Here is a 24,229-nt window from a genome sequence, read left to right on the forward strand (position 1 = left end):
GGTCCAAAATTTATCTTTGATGCTACAAGTCAGGGTATTGGTTACGCTTGGAAGCAGGGCAGTGCATGGAAGGGGACAGAAGGAGCTTCTGGAGTGCTGGCGACATTCTACTTCAGATGTCTTTACTATATTCCCCACAATCCTGCAGCCAGTCTTCAGTCTTGTTGATTGGATTCCCTAGAAAAGCCAGACATCAGATCACCGTGGAAATTCAACTGTTCCAGTTCTATCGCATTCCATTTATTATTTATACGGTGCATATTGCTGCAGTCTCTGAGTGCTTTACAATGAAATACAACGTACCTCTGGGAGGGAAAAAGGAAATGAGGAAGGGGGAGGGAGAGGTGCTGGAACATGGGTTATCTCTGTGAGCTGGAGAGATCTAAGCTGACACGAGCGGGCCCTCCCTGTGACACAGGTGTGAGCAGTGTATTGGTCACTGTCAGTGGCATAAACTTGCATCGGGAGCTGGAAGCTAGCCTCTGCAGAGCAAGCTTTCTTTATCCTTGGCTTGAAAAATGCTCGGTGCTCAGGAAGGGAGAGACCCCTCCTTCCCGGGTACCCACCTGAACTTCTGAATCTGGTCAGAACACAGTTGACACTGACGCTTACCGTATAAAGCTTACCCTCCGAGAATTGTTTTTATTCCTTGTGGCAACAGAAACTACAAGGACGAAAGCTTTCTTCATACGGTGCAGTTTCGCGTGGCCTTTGGAAGTCCTCAAAGGGAAGAAGGGAGGGGGTCAGGTGGTGGCACCAAACATCACGGACACCCACGTCTTGTCATTCCTCCTGCCAGCACACGCGCCTCGGGGCTCTAACGCTTGTCTCCCAGCTGAATCCTTCACGAACCCCTGGTGATGCGCCCTTCCTTAAGGAGGTCGAAGGGCATTGCTCCTGAAGTAGGAAAGCATTCAGACACTTTGACCCCAGAGCCCCATGCTTCTGATGGCTGTAAATGTGGCCATCCGGCAAACTCAAACTCTGTGGGGTGGGAGAGGCTTCGATAGGCCTTTTCAGTCCTGCAGATTTTCTTGGGGAAGCCTTGGACCTGGGGAAGAAGTTAAATCGCGATGGTTGGTGCAGGGTGTCCAGTGTCGTCTCAAAGGATTAAAAATGCTGACTCCATTGCTGGCAGAGCAACTGCTGTAGAGATTATTATGGTGTGAAGCATTTTCTGGAGGAGTGATGAGGGCAGGGTGGGAGGGGCCAGGGAACCAGACCAGGAAAGACGTCAGGGCCTCCAGCGAGAAGCCAGGAGGGTCTGGGGATTCAGCCACTCAGCTGGACAAGGACAGAGGCGAGCGGGCGCAGCGCTGAGAAGTGGGCGGCCTCTGTGCTCCACATACCAGGTTTTCAGAACCCAGGTCTCCAGTGGTTTCCCACGATGTGTGTAAGGTCCCTCTGTAACTGCCTACCTTTCAGTAAAGAATGTCAAACACGCTGCTTTCTGTTCACAGTGCATGCAGGCAGGTTAGGGGAGAAGGCATCTGTGTGTGGGGAAGTGGACTGGAGAGAGGGGGGTGTCAGCAGAAGAGGAACAGGCTGCTTGTGGTCTGGAGTAAGGGGACAGTGCCAGCCAGACGGGCCTGTGGAGCCTGGAAACAGGATCCCTGGGGTCTCGGGATCGTCAGGAGTTAGGGCTGCATTTCCGCATCGCTGTGAGATGGGGGAGGGATGGGAGTGAGAGTGGATCATTATTATACAAATTTTAGAGTAGGAGTTGAGCGGACATGGTGATAAACTGGAATAAGAATGGCTACAGTACGGATCTGTTTCAAATCAAAGAAAAGAAAGAAAAGAGGAAGGAGGGAAGGAGGAGGGAGGGGGGTAAATCTCTGCTGGCTTTGCTCCGGTACCATGCACGGCTTTAGTCTGTTGAGAACGAGCCCGGGGCAGGGAGAGCCTGTCCAGGTCTCCCAGGAATGGCTCTAAGCAGTGGGGAGTGGAGAGGAACTCAGAAACAAAGCACACCTGGAGCTTTCGGGAACGATGCTAGATCCCTGGAGGGAACCTGAAGGGGGACGTGTGGGCCAGGTGAACCCACGGATGCGAAGTGCTGGGTCCCGGGTCCTGGCCATCCTCGTGTCCTTCTAGGTGCTATTACGAACTCAGAAATCAATATATTAATGATCCATCCACGTCTGTTTGTATTTTTAAGAGAGGGAGCGTTCAGCAGATAACACTTAACACCACAGAATGACCAACAAAATGTTTGGGCAGCCACGCAGTTCTGCCGTTCTGCATGGACTCGGTACCTTCACTCGAATAGTTAAAAAACAAATGATCCTCATGACAACCCTGTGGGGACGGACGGCAACATCACCCAACCCACACCAAAGGAAGGTCGAGGCTTACATCTGCAAGGTTACACGTTTAGAAAGTGGAGGAGCCCAGTCCTCAGCCCCATTTTCAGTCTGCTTTACCCATACAAATGCGTACTTACAGTCTGTGGCACTGGGTAGGTAGACCCTTTATTATGTGCAGAAGATGTGTGTGTATGTATGTGCGTGTATGTACACACGCATGTATGTGTGCACATGTGCATGTGTGTTTATGTCTGCACGCGTGCCTGTATGTGTTTTCATGTGTGCCTATGTATGTGTGCGCATGCATATGTGTGTATGCCTGTGCGCACGCATGTATGTGTGTGTGTACACGTGTGTGCGTGCATATGTACGTGTGTATGCGTGTGTGTACATGTGTGCATATGTATGTCTGTGCATGTGTACGTGTATGTACGTGAGTGTTTGCGCGTACTCCCCTGGGAGGCTTCTGCCTTCAGTCTGTGTCCCTGGCCCCTCTCGGAGTTCCTCCTGGTAAAGGGGGTAAAGGTGATGCCCCGAGTCTGCACCCCCTGCCCACGCCTTTCTCTCCAGTGGACTCACCTAGTCAGGATGTTTGCCCCGGATTCCTCCTCTCTTTTGCTGCTCTCCCTCCACCTGAGTCATTTTCAGTCTTTGGGGGAAACGCTGGGAACTCAGGTGGAGGCCAGGGAGGCTTTAACATCCTGATTGGGGGGGTGAGCTGGGTGGCAGGTAGTTAGAGGGGGTGGAGCAGGGAAGGAGGAGGAAGGGTGAGGAAGCTCCCGGCAAAGCACCGCCCCTGAGACAGGAAATGAAAGGATGGAGCTGACACACTCAGTACATATCAAACAGCAATGAAATAGCGAGGAAGAGGCCACAAAGACGTGGCGAGAAGCGCTCGGTGGTCTGCTGTCTCCTGGCACACAGCGGGGGGCTAGGGCTTAACACACCTCTGCCGACACTGCCTACGGCTTTGCTTGGCTGGGAGAAGAACCTGAGTAATGAATCCAAGGCCCATGTTCTTGCTGTTATGGAAACAAACAAATGGTGGAATAAAAATGACAATAAAAGAAAGATATTCTCTTTGCATCATTCTAAATAGATGTTACATCTCATGGCAGATAAGATTTCATTAATTAGCAGCAATAGATTTTGGAAATAGCCACGGTGTAAATGGTCTCTGCTCTGCATTTGGTAATGAAAGTGTTTTTGAATGTGACACTTTAGTCATTCAGGCAACAATATTTCTTAGCTCCTATTGTGTACCCTGGGGGGGAAGCAGGGAAATGGTAGAGGTAATCTTTTTTTTTTTGAGCAGCTTATAGTCTACTGGTATTAGTTGTGCAAGGACAAAGCTCCCCCCCGCAAAAGCCCATCTCAAATCTAACAGTTTCAAGCAAAAAAAAAAAGAAAAGCCTTTTCCAGAAAACATAGCACTTTGCATTCATCTGAACATAATTCAAGCTACATTTACTAAAACTCTTGCTACCCTGTTATACAGCCAGTTGGTTTTATGTTTCTGCAAGAAAATTCAAAGAAGAGCATTTTCTTGGAAGCCTCTTTAAGATTTTAAACAGTAAATTTATACTTATGTGATCTTAAGGCTGAGTCTGGGCTGGAGGTTTCAATGACTTATACACAGTGATCCTTGCTCCTAACTCACATGTCTCTTTTCACCACCCATCTTTGTTCTGATTATTGTCCTCACACTGCCATGAATTGCAAACATATTTTATCTATTAAAAATGCGATCACTTCTCTCTCCCACTCACCAGGCCAGCACTTAAGTTAGGTAGTCACACCTGTCTGCCACTTCTCAAGCCTGCCGGGGTTACCAGTAAGCACAGATGGTCAAAACATAAAACAGAGCAATGGTAGCGCTAACCCAGTAAGAAGAATGAAATCCAGATGCTGCCAAAATTAAGAGAGGTTTAAAAAAAAATAGGCTTGATTAATGCCACTGTTAACTTTATTTTCACTGCCTTCCCAGCTGAGTCAAAAAAAGCTGATGTGCTGATACCAAGGGACATCTTTCAGCAAGGCACAGTTTTTAAAATAACGTCTACGTTAATTGATGTGTTATCAAAAGACTGTCTTCTTTCACCAAGAAGCTTTAATCCTAGGAGTCAGAAGTAGCCTATACCCCAATGCACATTTCCTACCAAGGTTTCTCCAACGTTAAATCTACTTTTGTCTCTTCTGTGACAGCTAAAATAACAGGGCTGTAATGCAGTATATATTTGCGATCTCCAGGGCATCTGTGGAAGTCAGACCCTATTTTCCAGACAGACACAAAATTCATGTGGCTTTTAACTCATTTTTAAGTAGATCCTGACCTAATATAAAAAATTGAGAACAGGTGACCAATATTCCCAAAGAATCATAAAAATTCAAAACATTCTAAAGAATAAATACCTTCAAGGAAAGTTGACTGAAAATCCTAAGTTGGGATCAAATTTAGTGACTGTTTAAAATCACTTGGTCTGCATTCCATTCTTTAATCAATCTCTCTGAATCTCGATATTATCTATACATTTTCAAGCTTCTTTCTTACATCATCTCAGCGATTTTCAAAGCTATTTACTGTGGTGCTTTCAGGAAATCAAAAATGCCCGAGACTTTTGTGTGTAGTGAAAGAAAACACAGAAACAAAAAGCTTAACAGGTCCAGCTGTGCCTTCTTGTTTTTTGTTTTTTAAAGCTAATCTGTGTTGAATGTAGACTCCATTGAGATATGACAAATTGATGTTACTTTATCTTTCTTGACAGTGGTTTTTTTCAGAAATCCCTATCATTTAAAAAAAAGTTACATTAGAAAACTGTTGTATTTTCTTTCTGTGAAAATTCGTGATGGATAATATTTTGTTTGTTTGTTTTTGTTTGGTTGTTTTGTGTTTTGCGGTACACGGGCCTCTCACTGTTGTGGCCTCTCCCGTTGCGGAGCACAGGCTCCGGATGCGCAGGCTCAGCGGCCATGGCTCACGGGCCCAGCCGCTCCGCGGCATGTGGGATCTTCCCGGACCGGGGCACGAACCGGTGTCCCCTGCATCGGCAGGTGGACTCTCAACCACTGCGCCACCAGGGAAGCCCGATAATTTTTTATAAGTATAATGAGCAGTAAACTTTTGACATCTATATTTTAAGGAATTCGAATCTTGTATTTCAACCTAAAAGCTTATGTTTTATATTCTGACATTAAATAATGTCTTGAACTCTTTATCATCTGGTAAATTATCTCAGTTCTTTTTTTAATTGAAGTATAGTTGATTTACAATGTTGTGTTAGTTTCGGGTGTGATTGTCTCAGTTCTTAAAACTATTAGTTATTGTAAGCAAACTTCTTTGACAGTATCCTCATAAGCAAACCTAAGGCATTCTCAGTGAGGGTCCTTCTGCAGGTTTAATTGGGGGGGAGGCTGGGGGCGCCCCCTCCCCTTGTCTGCCTGAACGTGGCTCAGAAATGCCTGCGGAAGGGAAGTCGGCTCTGAGCTTGGTTAAGGACAAGAAGAGAAAGCCCAACACTGCGGATGGAACTCCTTTAGGACCCTCTCCAGGGAACAGGGCGTTTGGGATGCCCTGCGTAGGAAGCCCGCTCTGGAGGAGCAGCGCAAGGACGCGCCGCCCTGAACTTGCACTTGGGCATCTGCTGGCGTCCTCGCTCACCGGGGAGCATCCCTCCCGCCCCTTCGGGCTCAGATGGGACGGGCATCTCTCCCGTCTGAGACAGAGGCCAGGTCTGTCCTCCAACACCACGCTCTGGCGGATGGAGGAGGATGTCCGAGGGTGACCTGAGCCAGTTCGGGGTCGGGGTGGGGGGGGGCGGGGAGTGGAAGAGAAGGAACAGCAGTTCCTCTCTGGACCACAAACATCAGTTTAAGAAGAACAAGCGTCTGTGCTGCAAGGTAAGCACACCAACGGGTCAGCAGCATCTTGCCCACGTGTTGGGAATTGCAGGACTTTTACTTTTCCTCTTTGTTCGTTTCTCTATGACGTGCTGTCATATCATGGTTCTTACGTGTGAAACCCTCTCTTGTACGTTTTAACTTATTTCGGATCATGCAAACCTCAGAAAAAGGAGGACAAAAATCACAGAACATCCCGTAGCAGGGCGGGCACACTGTGCTTTAAACGCCCTTCCTGTCCACGTGGGCTCCACCCTGGTTTTTCCTGCAGGGCTTGTCTGGCAGATGCAGGGACTTCTCACCAGGATTTTTAGTTATCTAGGAGCATCTTCGTATTTTTCAGATTACCAAGAGTCTGTTGTAATGTGACTCTGTGACATGTTAAAGAGACCAAGACAGATCGCTGATGGAGGCTGCCTAGGAATGGATGATAAGCATTGGCAGATAAAAATGCAATCCGTCAAGTCCTGGAACAAGGCAGGAATCAGAAGAATGCTTTTCAATTTTAAAGTCTAGTGTAAATTTTGGAGAAGATCAGAAGGAATTTTTAAACTATACAGTTAAGGAAGAAAAATATTGCTTAAATAGATGAGCAAATGGTTTTAGACATAAATACGTGCATGTATGTATCTATATATTGGGGGAGGTTCCTTCCTTATTAGAATTAAATAACTTTTAGTGTGTATTTGGAGTTATTTAGGAGTTGATTACTTAGTTGGTCAATAGTAACAACCTACTTTTTATAGCTCTTAAACAATTACTTTAGCTGTACACCTGAAACTAACACAACATTGTAAATCAACTATACTCCAATAAAATTAAAAAATTTCAAATTAAAATGTACAAGAATTGATGCTTGCTTTAGAAAAACATGAGTGATGTTGCTAGCGTTTCTAAATGGCAGGTTCCAGAATACTAGTGGTCTAACAGGACTGATAGGATCCCGGTCACTAAAAGTGGAAGGCTCCAGAAGGCCCCAGAAAGTACAGGAATGAAAGAGTGAGACAAGCAAATATCCAAGTCTGGATAACTTTCAACTCTCTACCCACCAACCCCTGCCCTCCCACGCCCACCTCACCCCACCTCTTCAGTGGTGAGTCAGTCTCCCAGCCCTTGGTATTCGTACCCTTGTGGAGTGCCCTACCCTTCAGGGTGGCTGGGCTTAGTGACCCGTTTCTAGCAGATAGAATGTGGCAGAGGGATGGGATGTCACCTATAAGAGTGGGTGGCACAGTGGCTGTGGTCCCTGTCTTGGGTGCTCCCTCTGTCTTGTGGTCCATCTGGAAAGAGCCAACTGCCACGTGAAGAGGCAACAAACACGGCCCCGGAGCCCTTGAGGAACCAAATCCTGCCCTCAACCGTACTCTTAACACCAAGTCTTCACCTGAGACCTCAGCCTCAGCTGACACCTTCATGGCAACCTCCTGGGAGACCTTGAACCGGAGGCACCCAGCCAGGCAGCTCCCAGGTTCCTGACCACAGAAACAGCAAGATACTAAATAGTTGTTGCTTTAAGCCATTAAGTTTTGGGGTCGTTTGTTATGCAGCATCAGAGCTAATAGCCTGTTTGTCCCTATCCAGCTTCCACCTTCTCTAGCCCACGTCTCTCCCCCCACCTCCCGCCCTGTCCCTTTTTGGGCTCCCCTCACACATTCCTTTACTTCTTCTGTGGGACAGTTTAAACCATCTCTGCTTCATACACCCCTTCGGGCCTCACCCTCAGGGCTTCCCCTTCCTCACCTGAAATGGCCCCAAAATTATAAAGTACGAGAAACTCTAGTGCAGGCTGCTGTAAGCATGGTTTTCAGCTTATGTATTTTTCTTTTTTCAAATTGTTTATTTATTTTTTTGGCCATGACACATGGCATGCAGGATCTTAGTTCTGTGACCAGGGATTGAACCCACGCCCCCTGCAGTGGAAGCGCAGAGTCTTAACCACTGGACCACCAGGGAAGTCCCCAGCTTATGTATTTTTTTTTAATTTTATTTTACTTTATTTTTTTATTGAAGTATAATTGATTTCAGCTTATATTAAGAAACTGTGAATCACGCAAAATAAATAATGTATCTGTGATTTCATCAACTTAAAAATACTCTCGCTTTGGTACATTTTATAAAGTTGAGATTAAAACACCTGATGACTAAATAATCAATTCCCTGATTACTTAAACTTTTTATAGTAATAAAACAAATTATTTTAAAATATGTTAGTTATTTTTGGCCTGCCATTTGATTTGGGTTATTGCTACATGTTACTATGGGGTGTCTGTACCCCAAATCCTCAGGCTTGTCAGCCTTCTGGGCTCAGCGGTTACTTCAGTACCCCCAGTAAAATGTCTTTAGATACATAAAATAAAAGGCCTTTATTTAGATAAATTAATGTTATTTATCATAAATTATAAGTTTTAATTTATAAATTAAAATAAAATTAATTTATTAAAATTATAAATTACGAATTGAATAAATTAATACAATAAAACATTTAAATAAAATAAAATGCCCCAATAAAACCCCTTTCCCTCAGGTTGTGGACATCCTTCTCTCAAGATTTCAGAGGACACCCTGAAGGTTTACTTTCCCATTTGTCTTGTCTCTCTGGAATTACCCCTCCTCTGCAGCCTGAGGTGCATTTCCTGCTGAGTTTTGCTCTACAAAGGGCCCTGTCCTGCTTTCTTCAACTTCCCCCAAAGGCCACCAACACAGGCTGCCGAATGGAACTACAGCCAAGCACAGACAATAAACAACTTAAAATTGAAACGAGTCATTTGCTGAAATCAGACTTCACCAGTTTCTCGGACAACCAAGCACGTGGAAGCATCACCACTGCCCTTCTGGGCGCGTGCGCCCCGCCCTCACTGGCCTCCCAGACTAAAAAGCCTTCTCTTCCAGCTTGTTGTTGTTTCCTCTAGTCCAAGAGCCCCCAGACCCACTCCTCACCACAACTTTCATTTTCCTTGACACAGGGCATTTTAGTTTGGTGGTGTTCCAGCTTCTCCCATCTAGGGTGTGTGGGAGTAAATTTGGGGTTGGGTTCAGCTTCTACCACAAGGAGTTCCCAAACCCACCACGTGTCCTTTCCTAGATGCTGTCATCCTTCTCCGCTCAAACTGTTCCTAGACATTTTAAACAACATTTTTAAGTGTTACATTAGAGTTTAATAAAAAGATTAAGCTAAAAATCCTAATAAAATATATAAGAAGAAAAGTTATTTTCCCATTGACATCTAAATGGGATTTGCTAAAAAATGAAGTTTTTCAAAGAAGTAGGGTTTTTTCTTAAGACTATACCAAACACTTGTACTATAAACCAGTGTATAATCCATTTCAAGTGAGAGATAACAGCTATTTTTATTATTAAAAAACTTTTTTATTGAAGTATATTTGATTTATACAGTGTTTCAAGTGTACAGCAAAGTGATTCAGTTACACATATATATGTTCTTTTTTATATTCTTTTCCATTATGGTTTATTACAGGATATTAAGTATCGTTCTCTGTGCTATACTGTAGGTCCCTGTTGTTTATCTATTTTGTATATAGTAGCATGTATCTGTTAATCCCAATCTCCTAATTTATCACTTCCCCCATGGTTCCCCTTTGGTAACCAGAAATTTGTTTTCTATGGCTGTGAGTCTGTTTCTCTTTTGTAAATAAGTTCAATTGAATCTTTTTTTTTTTTAATTCCACGTATAAGTGATGTCATAGGATATTTGTCTTTGTCTGGCTTACTTCACTCAGTATGATAATATCTGTGTCCATCCAGGTTGCTGCAAATGGCATTATTTCATTCTTTTTTATGGCTCAGTAACATGCTATTTTTAGATTGTTTCTAATTATCAGACCCTCTTTGAGGATCCGTACATTTGAATGCTCTTTCTGTGTCAGGGCAAATGATTGGCAAATACTAAGAAGCTACGTCGACTTTTTCAACATCAAAGGTCAGACATTGGGGCTTCCCTGGTGGCGCAGTGGTTGAGAGTCCGCCTGCCGATGCAGGGAACACGGGTTCGTGCCCCGGTCTGGGAAGATCCCACATGCCGCGGAGAGGCTGGGCCCGTGAGCCATGGCCGCTGAGCCTGCGCGTCCGGAGCCTGTGCTCCGCAACGGGAGAGGCCACAACAGTGAGAGGCCCGCATACCACAAAAAAAAAAAAAAAAAAAGTTCAGACGTTGAAACGAATCTTGGATTGTAGAACTGCTGTAAATGATGCTTAGTCTCCGGAAACTAGATGAAAATAAGACGCTGAGCTTCAGACATTTGTCCAGGTTTAGAAGAACCTGTGGAAGCACACATACTCTCGATGATATTTCATTGCTTTCCCCCCAGTAAGTATAAGTACTTACAGTCCATTATAGAAATACATTTGCTCGGAAAGGTAAGAAAGGTTGGTTCCTGGCTGTGCTCTGGGGAAACCACCCTCTGCTGCTGCCTTGTCATTGCGTTCACTGTTTTCAAAGGGAGCTGCGACTTTCTCAGGAAAATAACTGGCGAACTGGATGAAGGATAGGAAAAATGGAGCTGGGTGGAGGGAGGGTGCTGATGGAGGGAATTTTCTACAGTAGATTTGTCCCGGCAGGAGGAAAGATTAAGTACGGCAATGCCCTGGATTCGACAAAAGACCAGGGGGGCTGGAGGAGTCTCCAAATCACAGTGCCGCCCCCCCAAAACCCACCCAGTCAGTAGTGTGCTCTGAAGTCATCAGAAGAGCTGTCACCCCAGATTGTGTTGCTCTTTGGGGCCCAAGAAAGTCTGTTGGCGGCCTTCCAAGGGAACATGTCATAGAGGAAGGGACTCGTTTCCTTCCCCCTGCATCCAGGAGTCTGGGTCTGAGTGGCGGTACAGAGAATGGCATGGCAGCCAGGAGCCCACCAGTGGTTGACGTTGCTGGGGAGGGAAGAGTAGAATCCCACTTTGGCCGGGGCCACTGTGGAGAGGGACGCCTGCTTGCACAAAAATGATCTGCACAAGAGCCAAGGTAAAACGTAAAGCCTGTAGGAGCGCAGAGAAGGGAGTGTGGGCATTTGAGGACCTCTGGAGACCTGTGCTGGTGGAAGGGGAAGAAGAGAACTTTGGAAGGGGGTTGATTGTCTTAAAGGCAAAGATGGGAAGGGTATTTGCCAGGAACATTTAGGAGGGAATGCTACTGTTACAGGCTGAGAAGCTGCAATAGCACCCAGATGGGAGAATTTCACTCATATTCAAAGTAACCATATTCATAATTCTGATAAATATGTTTATTTATTTTTCATTTGAAATCCTTATATTGTGCTTTTTAAAAAAATTTTATTGAAGTATAGGTGATTTACAATGTTGTGTTAATTTCTGCTGTACAGCGACGTGATTCAGTGGTACCTATATATACATTCTTTTTCATATTCTTTTCCATTATGGTTTATCACGGGAGACAAATATGTCTATTGAAGATCAAACTTAGATTTCATTTCTACAACTCAGAAATAATTAACCAGATTTGGAACCCCACATTCTCTGTTATGCACAATTGGACCAGACTTTGACACTAAACTCTCTGGAACACACCGACCTCCACAATAAACCAGGGATAATAATTTTGTGTCATAGCACTGTTGTGCAGACAGTGAAAAAACTTTGGAGTGAGAGAGAGGCATGGACATATATACACTATCAAATGTAAAATAGATAGCTAGTGGGAAACAGCCGCATAGCACAGGGAGATCAGCTCGGTGCTTTGTGACCATCTAGAGGGGTGGGATACGGAGGGTGGGAGGGAGACCCAAGAGGGAGGGGATATGGGGACATATGTATATGTATAACTGATTCACTTTGTTATAAAGCAGAAACTAACACACCATTGTAAAGCAATTATACTCCAATAAAGATGTTAAAAAAAAAACAACTTTGGAGAAAGTGTTTTGCACAGTATCTGGCATGCAGTAAGTGTCCAGTGATATTTGTTCACTGCTCAGTGAAAAAGTCTTCACCAGAAAGTTGAACTAGTGGCAGAAGGAAGACCGCATAAACCATTAGAGCAGAACTGCAAGGGCTGTTGACATCCACAGTGCCACGCACGAGAAAAAGAGACGACAGATTCTTGTACAAGGTGGAGCAGGGAGAAGAGCGCCCTGAATTGAAGACCAGGCGGGTGGATTCGTCCTGGCTCTTCCTCCGGCGCCCCTGCGCCGTGGCTTAGCCCCTCAGCTGGCCTCTCCCACGATCAGATTGCTCGAGCGGAAGCCGAGGGGCTCTGTCTCAGGAGTAGCTACGGTCCCTTATCACAATAACAGTTCACACATTTGTAAGGTATCACCCTATGGTTGCTAAAGCACTTGCTTTAATTATTTATTGTTTCTCCATGTAGAGTATAGCAGTTAGGGGATGGCAATTCTAATGTGTTGTGGTTTTAATTTTCTAAACGGTGTTTTTATAGAAAAGGCATGTATACTATAATCCCTAATTATATTAACTACAACCGTGGGAGGTCAGGTTGATTGGACGGGCAGGGAATAGCATCTCTGGTGCCAACTTACCCGAATTCTAGCTACATGAGTAAGATGAAGAATACAGACACTTTCGTGAGCTGGTCTTGAAAGCCCAAATATAAAAAGAAAGGTTATGATGGTCACACTTTATTGTTTTATTTACTTATTTTCATTATTTATTTATTTTATTGAAGTATAGGGTATTTTTTAAACATCTTTATTGGAATATAATTGCTTTACAATGGTGTGTTACTTTCTGCTGTATAACAAAGTGAATCAGCTATGCATATACATACTTATAATGTGTTAGTTTCAAGTGTACAGCAGTGATTGAGTTATGCATTTATATATATATAATATATATTCTTTTTCAGATTCTTTTCCATTATAGGTTATTACATGATATTGAGTAGAGTTCCCTGTGCTATACAATAGGTCCTTATTGTTTACCTATTTTATATATAGTAGTTTGTATCTGTTAATTCCAAACTCCTAATTTATCCCTCCCCCCTTCCCCCCACTCCTACTATCCCCTTTTGTTTGTTTTCTATGTCTGTGAGTCTTTTTCTGTTTTGTAAATAAGTTCATTTGTGTCAACTTTTAAGATTCTGCGTATAAGTGATATCATATGATATTTGTCTTTTCTGTCTGACTTATTTCACTTAATATGATAATCTTGAGGTCCATGATGGTCACACTTTAAATGTATATTAGTCACATGTATTTTCTAAGGGAAGAACGGGGAGAGGCCAAGGTAAGGGGGAGTTGATGAGACTAATATTACAGAGAATATTTACTGCATACATACTACATAGTGTGTCAGGTATTGTGACAAGCATTTTATATACGTTATTCCCTTTGCCCTATAGGGAGGGAGGCACAATTATTCTCATTTTACAGAAAATCAACTTGCCAGTGTTACACAGAAGACTGTTGGGATTTGAAGCCAGGTCTGTATCTCTATTCCGTGAGTTTTCCAGATTGTTGCCTAAAAACAGGAATGTAGGGAAAGGACCTAAAATTATTTGGCGCTTAAAAGTATAAAGAAAGATTTACCGGTATAGGGGTGGCAAAGCTCCCCAGTTTGCAAAGTGTGCTTAGTAATAGGGTATTTGAGCATTAATTTTAGCAAGTACTGACCCTATATTCACCTGGAGATAGGTTCCGTTGCTGCATCATGGGAGTTTCTAGTTTGTATCACTTTCCATCATTAACTGTGTAGCTGGATGCGTTCCCAAACACTGGAACAGGCGTTTTTGCAGCGCCTGAGCACTGGACACTGGCCTGCACAGCTGCACCGTGAAGCAGTTTTCAACTCTCAAGTAACTGTTACATTAGCAAAGCAAGACAATAGCCAACGTTTCATTTGTGCCGAGCAGTAAACCCTGAGCTTCATCAGAGGAGGTTGCGGCTGATTCATAAACAATAGGGATTTTCTCTAATTGAAGAGCATCTGCTGGCCACAGGAGATCGTCGTTAATCCCCTCTAATGAGTTCAGAAGCTGTCGCAACTTCTGATGACAATATGGGCTTCATTTTAACTGCTTGGTTATCCTGTCAGCTCCACACCGAGTTAACACCATCGCTTTACCTACTGGCCTTGGTTTTCTCTCTTTCTCTTGTTTTCCGTGTTTTATTTTGTGACCCTACTACTCACGGTCACCCAGGCTGGATAACCGGGGTCCTCCTGATTCCTTACCACCTAGATTCAGCGTGTTTCCCGAATGCATCTCTTCTCCGCTCCCATCACCTCTGCCTTGGCCTCACCTGTACTTGCCTGGACCCCCGTCCCCAGGCTCTTCTCCTCAATTCGGTCTCCACCCAGCCAGGCATCTTCCATTTAAACCCAAGACTGACCAGTCTCTGCCTGTTTGAACCTTCAGGGGTCCCCGATGCCTACAGAATAGAGTCCCTGCTCCTGGCATGCCCGGACGAGCCCCTTAGGCCTCCTCTCCCCTCTCCCCTCTTAGCCATGACCGTCAGCAATGCTGAACTTGTCTTTCTGCCATGTACAGTTCTGTGGGCTGTGTCTCCCCTCTGGGCCGTTTGCTCAAGCTGTCCTCTTTGTTCCAAATGCCCTTTCCGCCCACGCCATCCCCCAACCTCCCATCCCTTGCCTGGGTCCTCATCATTCTTTGAGACACAGTTCAGACGAGAGCCTCGCCTCTGTCCCAGGAACGGCAGGTGACCCTCCCCTCTGTCCCCATGTCTCCAGGAACAAACTAGGTGTTAAATGTATTCCCGTAGCCATCACTGCCCTTCTGACACTTTACTGTGATTCTCTGTTGGTGTGTCTGTTGTCCTTCTTTGGAATGTTAGCTCATTCTTGTAAAAGTAGACAAAGCTCGGCTCCTGGTAGTAAATTACACAAGAGGGATGACCAGAAGGTCTTAGAAAATCATGCAAATAGCTCCTAAATATACGAAAGGATGTTCCGTCTCGCTGATAGGAGAGGAATGCCGATTACTGTTTGACCAGTTCTTACCTGTCGTAAATCCAGAAGTTTGACAACATACTCTGTGGGTGGGGTCATGTGGAAATAGGCATTCTCTGACATTGCTGGTTGGACAACAAAACGGTACAGCCCTATGGCGGGGGGGAATTTGGCAGTATCAAGCTAACGTATATATGCCTTACCCTCTGGTCCAGGAATGACACTTCTAGGAATCTATCCCAAAGATGTACTGCAAAATCAATGAGAACATGTTTGCAGAAACCTATATTTTATAGTACATTTTATAAGAGCAAAAGATTGGAAACAGCCCATATAACCATTAATAGAGGTCTCGTTGAATAAAGGGAAGGTGGAAGAACACGTGTTTAGTTTGCTACTCTTTTTCTGAGAAAGGGGAGGATATGATTATAAATATATTTTTCTTTTAGTTTTTACAAGTTTTCCTATAAGGAGAAAGTAACAAGATGTAGATGACAAAGATAAAAGCTAGACTTCTGTAAATATCCCTTATTTTAAGAATTTTACTTTGAAACCATGTAAATATTTTACTTAATTACACAAGAATTTTTTAATCCCTAAAAAACGAAACAAAACTAAACAAATGAACTTAAACATGTACTGAGTCGGTGGAAAGATGTCCCAAAGAACTAACTCTGATTTTTTCTCCTCTATTTTTCCCTTCCCTCCAGCCTTTTGCCATCAGAATCACTGACCCTAAGCCCACAACAGATTGAAAAGTTTGTAACAGTCTCTGAGGCAAAGTGGAAGCCTGCGTTCCTCAGGATGGGTTAAGGGGAGGTCCTGGGCGAAAAGCGAGATCTTTATTTCCTGCTTATTTTACTAAAGAATTTCTTTTTGTCACTCAGGTTCCTCCTTCCTTCTCTCTCCGCATCACAGAAACTGCAGTGAGAAACCAAAGGGGCGGGCCCCTGACTTCCAGTAGGGGGTTTCACCCTCGGAAAGTGGTAGTTCTGAGGACACAAATAGGGAAATTGCAGAGAGAAGCCTAAGGCTGGGGCTGGAGAGCCCTCGACCATAGTAACAAGAACTGGTTAACCCCAGAAAGGGTAGGAAAGCTTCTGACACTGCAGAGGTAAAGAAGAGTGCCACGCAGGGCAGATCAAAGAAGACCAGTAGACTTGCCCATGCTGGGGGAGTAGAATCAGCTTCTGGTTAGAGGGTTGAGGGGTAAAACAAGAAGCCTTCCTGTGTAACACGTTTGCGACTGGACATGTTACCCAGTCCAAGGTCATACCGCTCGCCACACAACAGGCCAAGAAATCGGGACACAAGGTGTTGGGGCAAGGAATAGAGATTTTGTTCAGGAAGCCAGAGAAGATGGGGGACTAGTGTCCGCAAGAACCACCTGCCCCAACTTAGCAGTCAGGCTGCTTTTATACTAAAATGGGAGTGGGCGTGGCTGATTGTTGGAAACGTCTTGGTGCCGGAATCCTTTGTTCACAACTGTTATTCTCTGTTCTGCAACATTTTATCTCTGTATGAATGGAAAAGTGTTTTACCCTTAAAGGTCAGAGCCTTCAGAATAGGCTCTCCTGTATATTTCAGGCTAGAGGCAACATTGTTTCACAAGGTGCAGAACCCGCAGGACTCAGCACAGGCAACAGAGCACAAGGCTTAGAGCTACAGGGATAGACCTGATGCGGAAGCAGGTTTGCTCTTCCCTGTTACACATCTGTGCTGTCTGGCCGCCACAAGTCATGCCCTCCAGGAGTTGGTGGGGGGCAAGATGGTTATTTGGGATCTATGCCTGTGAACAGAAAGAGACTGAAGCAGGATTGGGCAGAGGAAGAAGCCGAACTGTGGTGAGGGCTCAACAAAGCCTCCGCTCACCGGGTGAAAAATGGTCCCATGGCAGGTGGAAACATCTGGACTTTATCCCCTCACCTTACTGAGTCTTCTGACCATGCTGCCCCGAGAGGGCTTGCCTCAGAGAGAGACACCACGAGAGGGACACAGCCCGCTGCAGCTAAAGCAGCCCCTGAAGGAGCTGACAGCTGCAGGCTGTCTACTGATGGTATTTCCTGCAGCTGGGGCACAAGTCTTTCCTTGGAGGGGGACTTGGGGGTTATATCCCTTTGCCACCAGGCTAGCAACCCTCTTCATAGTTAATGTAGAGTGTTTTTACTGTAATTTCTCTCAACAAACAAAAGGCATTACGTTTTCAGTAAAGAACTCCATATATTTAAGGTTGAATTCAAAATTGCTGTTAGAATCTATATTCCATGGATTATCAGGTGGTCAATATATTTCTGGGCAGGCTGGAATTAGCTGTTGGTTCATTTATTCATCTCATAAACATTTCTTAAGCATCTATTGCATGACAGTCTCTGGAAATTGAAATATGAATAAAGATGCTTTTCCCCTGAACTGGGAGTGAGATTCTAGTAGGGAGGCGGACAAAATAGATAATTGAAACAACGTGGTAGCAGTTTAACAGGTAGGTATAAACAAGACGCCGTAGAAGTTAAAGGGGCGTGAAGGAGCCAGTGGTCAGCTCTGTCTGCAGGCATCCTCCTTGGAGAGGAGGCACGGGCTCTGACTCTCAGAGGACAGAAATATTCACATAAGAACATTATCGGAAGAGCAAATGAATGGGTAAAGGCTCAGAGGAACGAAAGAGCATCACACGTGATGGGAACCACAGATAGATTAATATGACCAAGGTACAGATTGTGTTTAAGGACGTGTTGAAATACGGGGCTGGGAAAAATGCATAAACAATGATCTTATTCATTTAAAATATAATTTCTAATTGTATTTTGTCTAGCCAGCGCTTCTCAAATGCCTCTAACCGTGGTTTGTGATTTTTGTCTGTTCGGTTTGTGCAGTGACAGCCCTCTGCAGAACATTCCTTGGGATATGTTGGAAGACAGTGTTGACTGAGGCTGCCAGGTCTGTGGGGACGTACGGCTGCTCTAGATCTAGAACCTGAACAGGTCTCTTCTGGACTTGATGTTGACAGGTAAGGAAAAGACTGGATGCCGCTCCTGGGGATGCTACAGCTGTGTCTTGTCTGTTCCTGGAGGCTGGAACACTGAGCTGTTAGAAGGAACACCCTGCCTTCCTGTCATAAAGAGTCCCTAGCAACCACCTAGTTCGGGTCACAGACAGGGAGAGGAGAGACAGCAGAGTCTTTGGCTGTTTCTGGTGCAGATAAACTGGTGTGAGGAAGCTGAGAAAGAAAATCCAGTAGCACAGCTACAACCATGGCAGGTGTATCCTTTCAAGAGCCAGTACCGACCACAGTGGGGAGGCGGATGGTTTTTACAGGTAAAGGGCTTTTGAGTGTCTTTCACAAGGAGAGTTAAGCTTTCTTTACCCCTCACCTATATGATGCTCACGTGACAATGGACATGAGAACGAAAGAAACATGTTTATTTTACACGATTCTGTTACTCTTATGCACTCAGTCTGGGCGTCGACACCAAGCTGCCGTGAACAGCTGTTCCCGTTCTCACGACATCTGAGCTAACTTCCACAAAGGAATATTTTTGTATCATAAAGTTTATGTTTTGTGTAATGGGGGCTGCTCCGATGTTGATAAAAAGTATACTTGTGATCAAATTTTCATTATTACTGATTTAAGTTTCTTGCGTTTTTATACACTTTGACATATTTGGTTGATAAAAATTTGAGCAGGACGTGTAGTAAGCTCAGTAAAATTGTCGGCTGGCATCTTGTTCCTTCAGCTTGCTTTAAGTGATTTGGGTGGTGTGTGTGTGTGTGTGTGTGTGTGTGTGTGTGTGTGTGTGTGCAATTATGTGTGTGTATAACTGAATCCCTTTGCTGTATACCTGAAACTAACACAACATTGTAAATCAACTATACTTCAGTTTAAAAAAGTGTAGTTAAATAGAATATGACTAATTGTGATGTCTGTAAGAAATAAACCACGTTTAATCTCATTTCCTTTATATTTTAAAACCACAAGCCTATTTTTAAGCATGCCGCTTGCTCATCTGTAAATTCCCCTCCAATCATGAGAAGCCTGGCTCCCACCCGTTGCCATCCGTTCACTTAATTGTTTAATTTTCAGTATATGTATATACACGTATCAGAATCGTTAACCAGTTCTCCAGGGGAGAAAACCTTATCAACCAGAGTACGGCGCTTCCTTGACGTCCTCTTGCCCTTGGGCTTACAGGCTCTGCTCGTTTCCAAAGTTACTTGGGTCGGGACATTTCCCCAGCCCCTCCAGTGAGGCTGCTTCATACACCTGTAATGCAGTTAGATTCTCCTGTCACTGTCTGAATTGTCCTGGAATTCCCTAAACTCCTAAATGATTTTTTTTAAATTTATTTTATTGAAGTATAGCTGATCTACAATGTTGTGTTGATTTTTGCTTTACAGCAAAGTGATTCAGTTATACATATGCATATATATTCTTTTTTATATTCTTTTCCATGATGGTTCATCACAGGGTATTGAATATAGTTACCTGTGCTCTACGGCAGGTCCTTGTTGTTGACCCATCCTGTATGTAATAGTTTGCACCTGCTGACCCCACCCTCCCAGTCCAATCCTCCCCTCTCCCCCCTCCCCCTTGGCAGCCACCAGTCTGTTCTCTATGTCTGTGAGTCTGTGTCTGTTCCCTAGATAAGTTCCCTAAATGATTTTTTGAAATTGTATACATCAGGGTTTCCTCTTTGTGCTGTGAAGTCTACAGGCTTCGACAACTTGGTAAGGCCGTGTACCCACATGACAGTATCATACAGAACAGGTTCACCCCTCTAAATGTCCCTGTGCTTCACCGACACACTCCCCACTTTTCTCTCCCTGAGACCCTGGCACCACTGATCTCTTACTGTCTCCATAGTTGTGCCTTCTCCTGAAAGGCCTAGAGCTGGAACCACACAGTGTGTTGCCTTTGCAGACTGGCTTCTTTCACGTGTCAGTAGGCACTGAGGGTTCCTCCATGTCGTTTCATGGCTTGGAGTGCTCGTTTATTTTATCACTGAATAACCTTCCGTCGTATGGTTGGATCATAACTGTTTACCTAATTATCTTAGTGTCTTGCGGTTTTTGGCAATTCTGAAAAAGAAACTTCTATAAGGCTTTTGCATGGGTATGTTTTCAACTCAATTTGGTAAACACTTACTTAGCAATGGGATTGCTGGATCACGTGGTGAGACTATGTTTAGCTTTGTAAGGAACTGCCAGACTGTCTTCCAAAGCAGCTGCACCACTTTGTGTTCCCACCAGCAAGCAGAGAGCGAGAATCCCTGTTGCTTTGCACCCTTGTCAGCATTCGGTGTTTCTTATTTTTTACCTGTAGCCAGTCTAACTGGATGTAATTACATCTCACTGTTGTTTTAATTCCCTAATGACCAATGATCATATACTTACTTGCCATCTATATGTCTTCTTTGATGAGATGTCTGTTCACAATGTTTGCCTATTTTATAATTTTTTTTCTTATTGTTGAGTTTTAACAGTTCTGTATATATTTTAGTTACAAGTCCTTTATCAGATAAGTGTTGCTTGATAGAGCACAAGTTTTTAGTTTTAGTAAAACACAAGGAATCAATTTTTTCTTTCATGGATTGTGCTTTTGATGTTGTGTCTAAAAATTCAAAACCAATTCCAGGGTCCCCTAGATTTTTCTCCTTGTTTTCTTCTAAAAGTTTTTACTGGTTTGTGTTTTCATTATATCTATGATCCATCAAGGTGATTTTTGTGTCTTTTATTTTATTTTTAATTTTTGTACTATTTATTTATTTATTTGGTTGCTCTGGGTCTTATTCGAGCAGGAAGGCTCCTTAGCTGCAGTTTGCGGGCTCCTGAGTCATGGCATACGAACTCTTAGTTGCGGCATGCATGTGGGATCTGGTTCCCTGACCAGGGATTGAACCTGGGCCCCCTGGGAGTGTGGAGTCTTATCCACTGGGCCACCAAGGAAGTCCCCTTTGTCTTTTAAAGTTTTCGTTTCCGCCAGCTAATTGATTTCCTTTTCACTTTAAGCCAGTTTGGGTTGGCTTTTCTGTCACTTCCAACTGTGAAAGTCTTAATTGATACTTGAAATTTCTTCTAATCTATGTCAGTGTGTACTTAGTTTCATGTATTTACGTAGCTCAAATTCTTGTCACCTTTGATAGATTTAAGGTTTTTCATTATATTGATACAAAATAATTAACTTCATATTCTCCTGTATTTTATATTTAGTCTCCAAATTTTCTCTTATAGTAAAGCTACATGAAAACTTTTGGGTAAATTATTTTTCCCTTTCTGTTATTTTCTTGTGGTATATTTACAAAGAGTGGAATTAGGTGGTGAAAGGTACAGACTCCTGTTGAGGCCACGAACTTCAGAGGATTGTATAAAATACTATGAACAATGTATTTGTATTAAAAGCCTGCAAATAGTTTTAAAAATCACTTTTACTTATTTATTTTTAAAATATTTATTTATTTGGCTGCATTGGGTCTTAGTTGCAGCGTGTCGGCTTCTCTCTAATTGTGGTATGCAGGCTCCAGAGCGCGTGGGATCAGTAGTTGTGGCGCGCGGGCTTAGTTGCCCTGCGGCATGTGGCATCTTAGTTCCCTGACCAGGGTTTGAACCGGTGTCCCCTGCATTGGAAGGCGGATTCTTTTTGTGTGTGTGTGTGTGTGTGTTTTGCTGTACGCGGGCCTCTCACTTCCGTGGCCCCTCCCGTTGTGGAGCATAAGCTCCGGACGCGCAGACTCAGCGGCCATGGCTCACGGGCCCAGCCGCTCTGCGGCATGTGGGATCCTCCCGGACCGGGGCACGAACCCGTGTCCCCTGCATCGGCAGGCGGACTCTCAACCACTGCGCCACCAGGGAAGCCCTGGAAGGCGGATTCTTAACTAATGGACCACCAGGGAAGTTCCCCATTTTTATTTATTTTTGATAATGGAGAGGTATATATCAATCTTTTTTTGATACAACTTTTAAAAAGTTTGTTATGGGGCTTCCTTGGTGGCGCAGTGGTTGAGAGTCCTTCTGCCGATGCAGGGGACACGGGTTTGTGCCCCGGTCCGGGAAGATCCCACATGCCGCGGAGCGGTTGGGCCCGTGAGCCATGGCCGCTGAGCCTGCGCGTCCGGAGCCTGTGCTCCGCAACGGAGAGGCCACAACAGTGAGAGGCCCGCGTACCGTAAAAAAAAAAAAAGTTTGTTATGACTCTTTTAAAATATATCCCACTTACCTGTTACTTATATTCAACAATTTATCAAAATGTTTCCACATTTGATCACATAGCTTTTTTCTTTTTCATTTGCTGAAATATTTTAAAGTGAATTCCAGATATTCTATTGATATTATTTCACTCCTATATGTTTCACTGTGCATCTCTTAAAAAAAGAACATATTCTTACATAGCCACATTGATATTATCACACCTAACAAAATTAACAACTGTCCTGTGACATTATGTAATAACTAGTCCGTGGTAATATTTCCCTCATTGCCTCTAAAATGCATTTTTATGATTGATCATGAAAATACAGATTCAAGCTAGGTCCATACATTCATTGCATTTGGTTGTGTTGTCTCTTTTGGTGTCTTGTAAGCTGGTATAGACTTCTTTTTTTTTCTTATTGCAGAAATTGTGTCAGTCATCCAGTAGAAATACCCAACATTCTGGATGTGGCTACTGTCATGTCATTTAACGTGTTCCTCTATCCTCTGTATTTTCTGAAAATTGAATTTGGCTGCTGAGTCTTGATTTTAGTAGGTTCAACCCTTTAGGGAAGCTTGTTTCTTGAATGCTGCTGTGGTCAACACATCACACATTAACTTTTACGCAGGTCAGATGTTACAACGTCAATTTCTCTAAGGCCCATCACTTAGGACCTTTCTAAGTTATTGGAACTTAGCCTCTTTTCCCTCCAAGTTTGGAACTGATCTCAATGGAAAGTCCATGTTCTTATAAAAGTGTTGGCAAAAGTGAGTATGTACCCTGGTTAGGCAAATGAAAAGTGGATTTGCTGCATATTTTATGTCAAATATTGCATAGTTGCAATAAAAACATAGAAAATATTTTGTCACTATTAATAACTAATGTAAAAACAATAAAATATCATGAGAAATAGTTTAAACAATTACCTCAAATGCTGATACGTAAGGAAAAACTAACCAGATTATAAGAGGATGAGAAAATAGCTGAGAAATTTTGCAGCAACTTTGAGGGTGATTTCAGAGCACTTTTAAGAGTTTTATAGTGTTTTTATTAATGTCTAATTTAATTTAAAAAATCAAATTTTCCCTTTTTTGCCATAAGTGTAACACTCCTCATACTTATCATTGGTAGCTATAATTGTTTTAATTTCAATTTCTTTCATTTCTAGTGAGATTCCATTATTCCGTGAGACAATTCACACTGTATATTTACTTAGTGTACTGTGACTACCGAACTAATCTGACCACTCATCAAGTTTTATTTTTCTAACCAATTTTAATATTTTTCTACCCAATTTTAATATTTTTCCCTTTAAAACATATTTCAGAAAAAAATTTGATTCTAAATTTTTATCATAGAGATTTGAAATCCAGTGTAACAAATAGAAATTGAATCCCTATTGAATACTAAAAAGTTGTCCACAAGCTTCGGAGGATACAAAAATGAACAGGAATAAGATGTTTTCTGTCTTCTAGAAGCATGTAGAACATTATAGGTTATCCTGTTATCTTATTTAATCTAAATATCCATCACAGGTGTCCCCAGAGTGTAGTGTGACATTGAAAGGAAACACAAACCCAATTCCAAAGGCCTTGAGTCAAGTAGAAGAAGTGGGAATGGAGGACCATTACCTCATTGGACGCTCCACAAACTACGCCCTGTGCTTTGTTTTCTTTTGTCTCCTACTCATTTCTTCTGACTGTCATAATTAGAGCACAGATTGTCTCCTCCATGATGGATAGATCTTAGATTTTATTTATTTTGCAACTAATAAAGGGATAGAGATTCAAATGTCCGTGGGTCCAACTTTGAAAACTTTAAAAAGTTGATATGTAACATATACTCTAGTAAGTATGTTCGTCTAGTGTTCAGCTTGATAATGTTTTACAAAGTGAACACACTGATGCCTTTACTTTTTAGATCAAGATCGTGAATATTTTCATCATCCTAAA

At 43.3% G+C, this 24,229-nt stretch overlaps 1 protein-coding gene across 3 annotated transcripts in view; it reads left to right on the plus strand.

Annotated features, from left to right (window-relative positions):
- The window catches only part of SPMIP2 (sperm microtubule inner protein 2), a gene marked incomplete at its 5' end in the record, with an annotated part of 145,292 nt that overhangs the window by 44,329 nt on the left and 76,734 nt on the right, over positions 1-24,229 (plus strand). For 2 of the 3 annotated variants that reach the window (XR_013828082.1, XR_013828083.1), the window contains one exon: positions 17,968-18,101. Coding sequence is in view for 1 of the 3 variants with exons in the window: in XM_079919723.1 (XP_079775849.1) it covers positions 18,346-18,409 (64 nt within the window). Of the gene's footprint in view, positions 1-17,967; positions 18,102-18,345; positions 18,410-24,229 lie in introns of those variants that run through there. The other variant, XM_079919723.1, reaches the window with a different exon arrangement.

Source organism: Stenella coeruleoalba (genome assembly GCF_951394435.1).
Source record: "Stenella coeruleoalba genome assembly, chromosome: 4".
Lineage (NCBI taxonomy): Eukaryota > Metazoa > Chordata > Mammalia > Artiodactyla > Delphinidae > Stenella > Stenella coeruleoalba.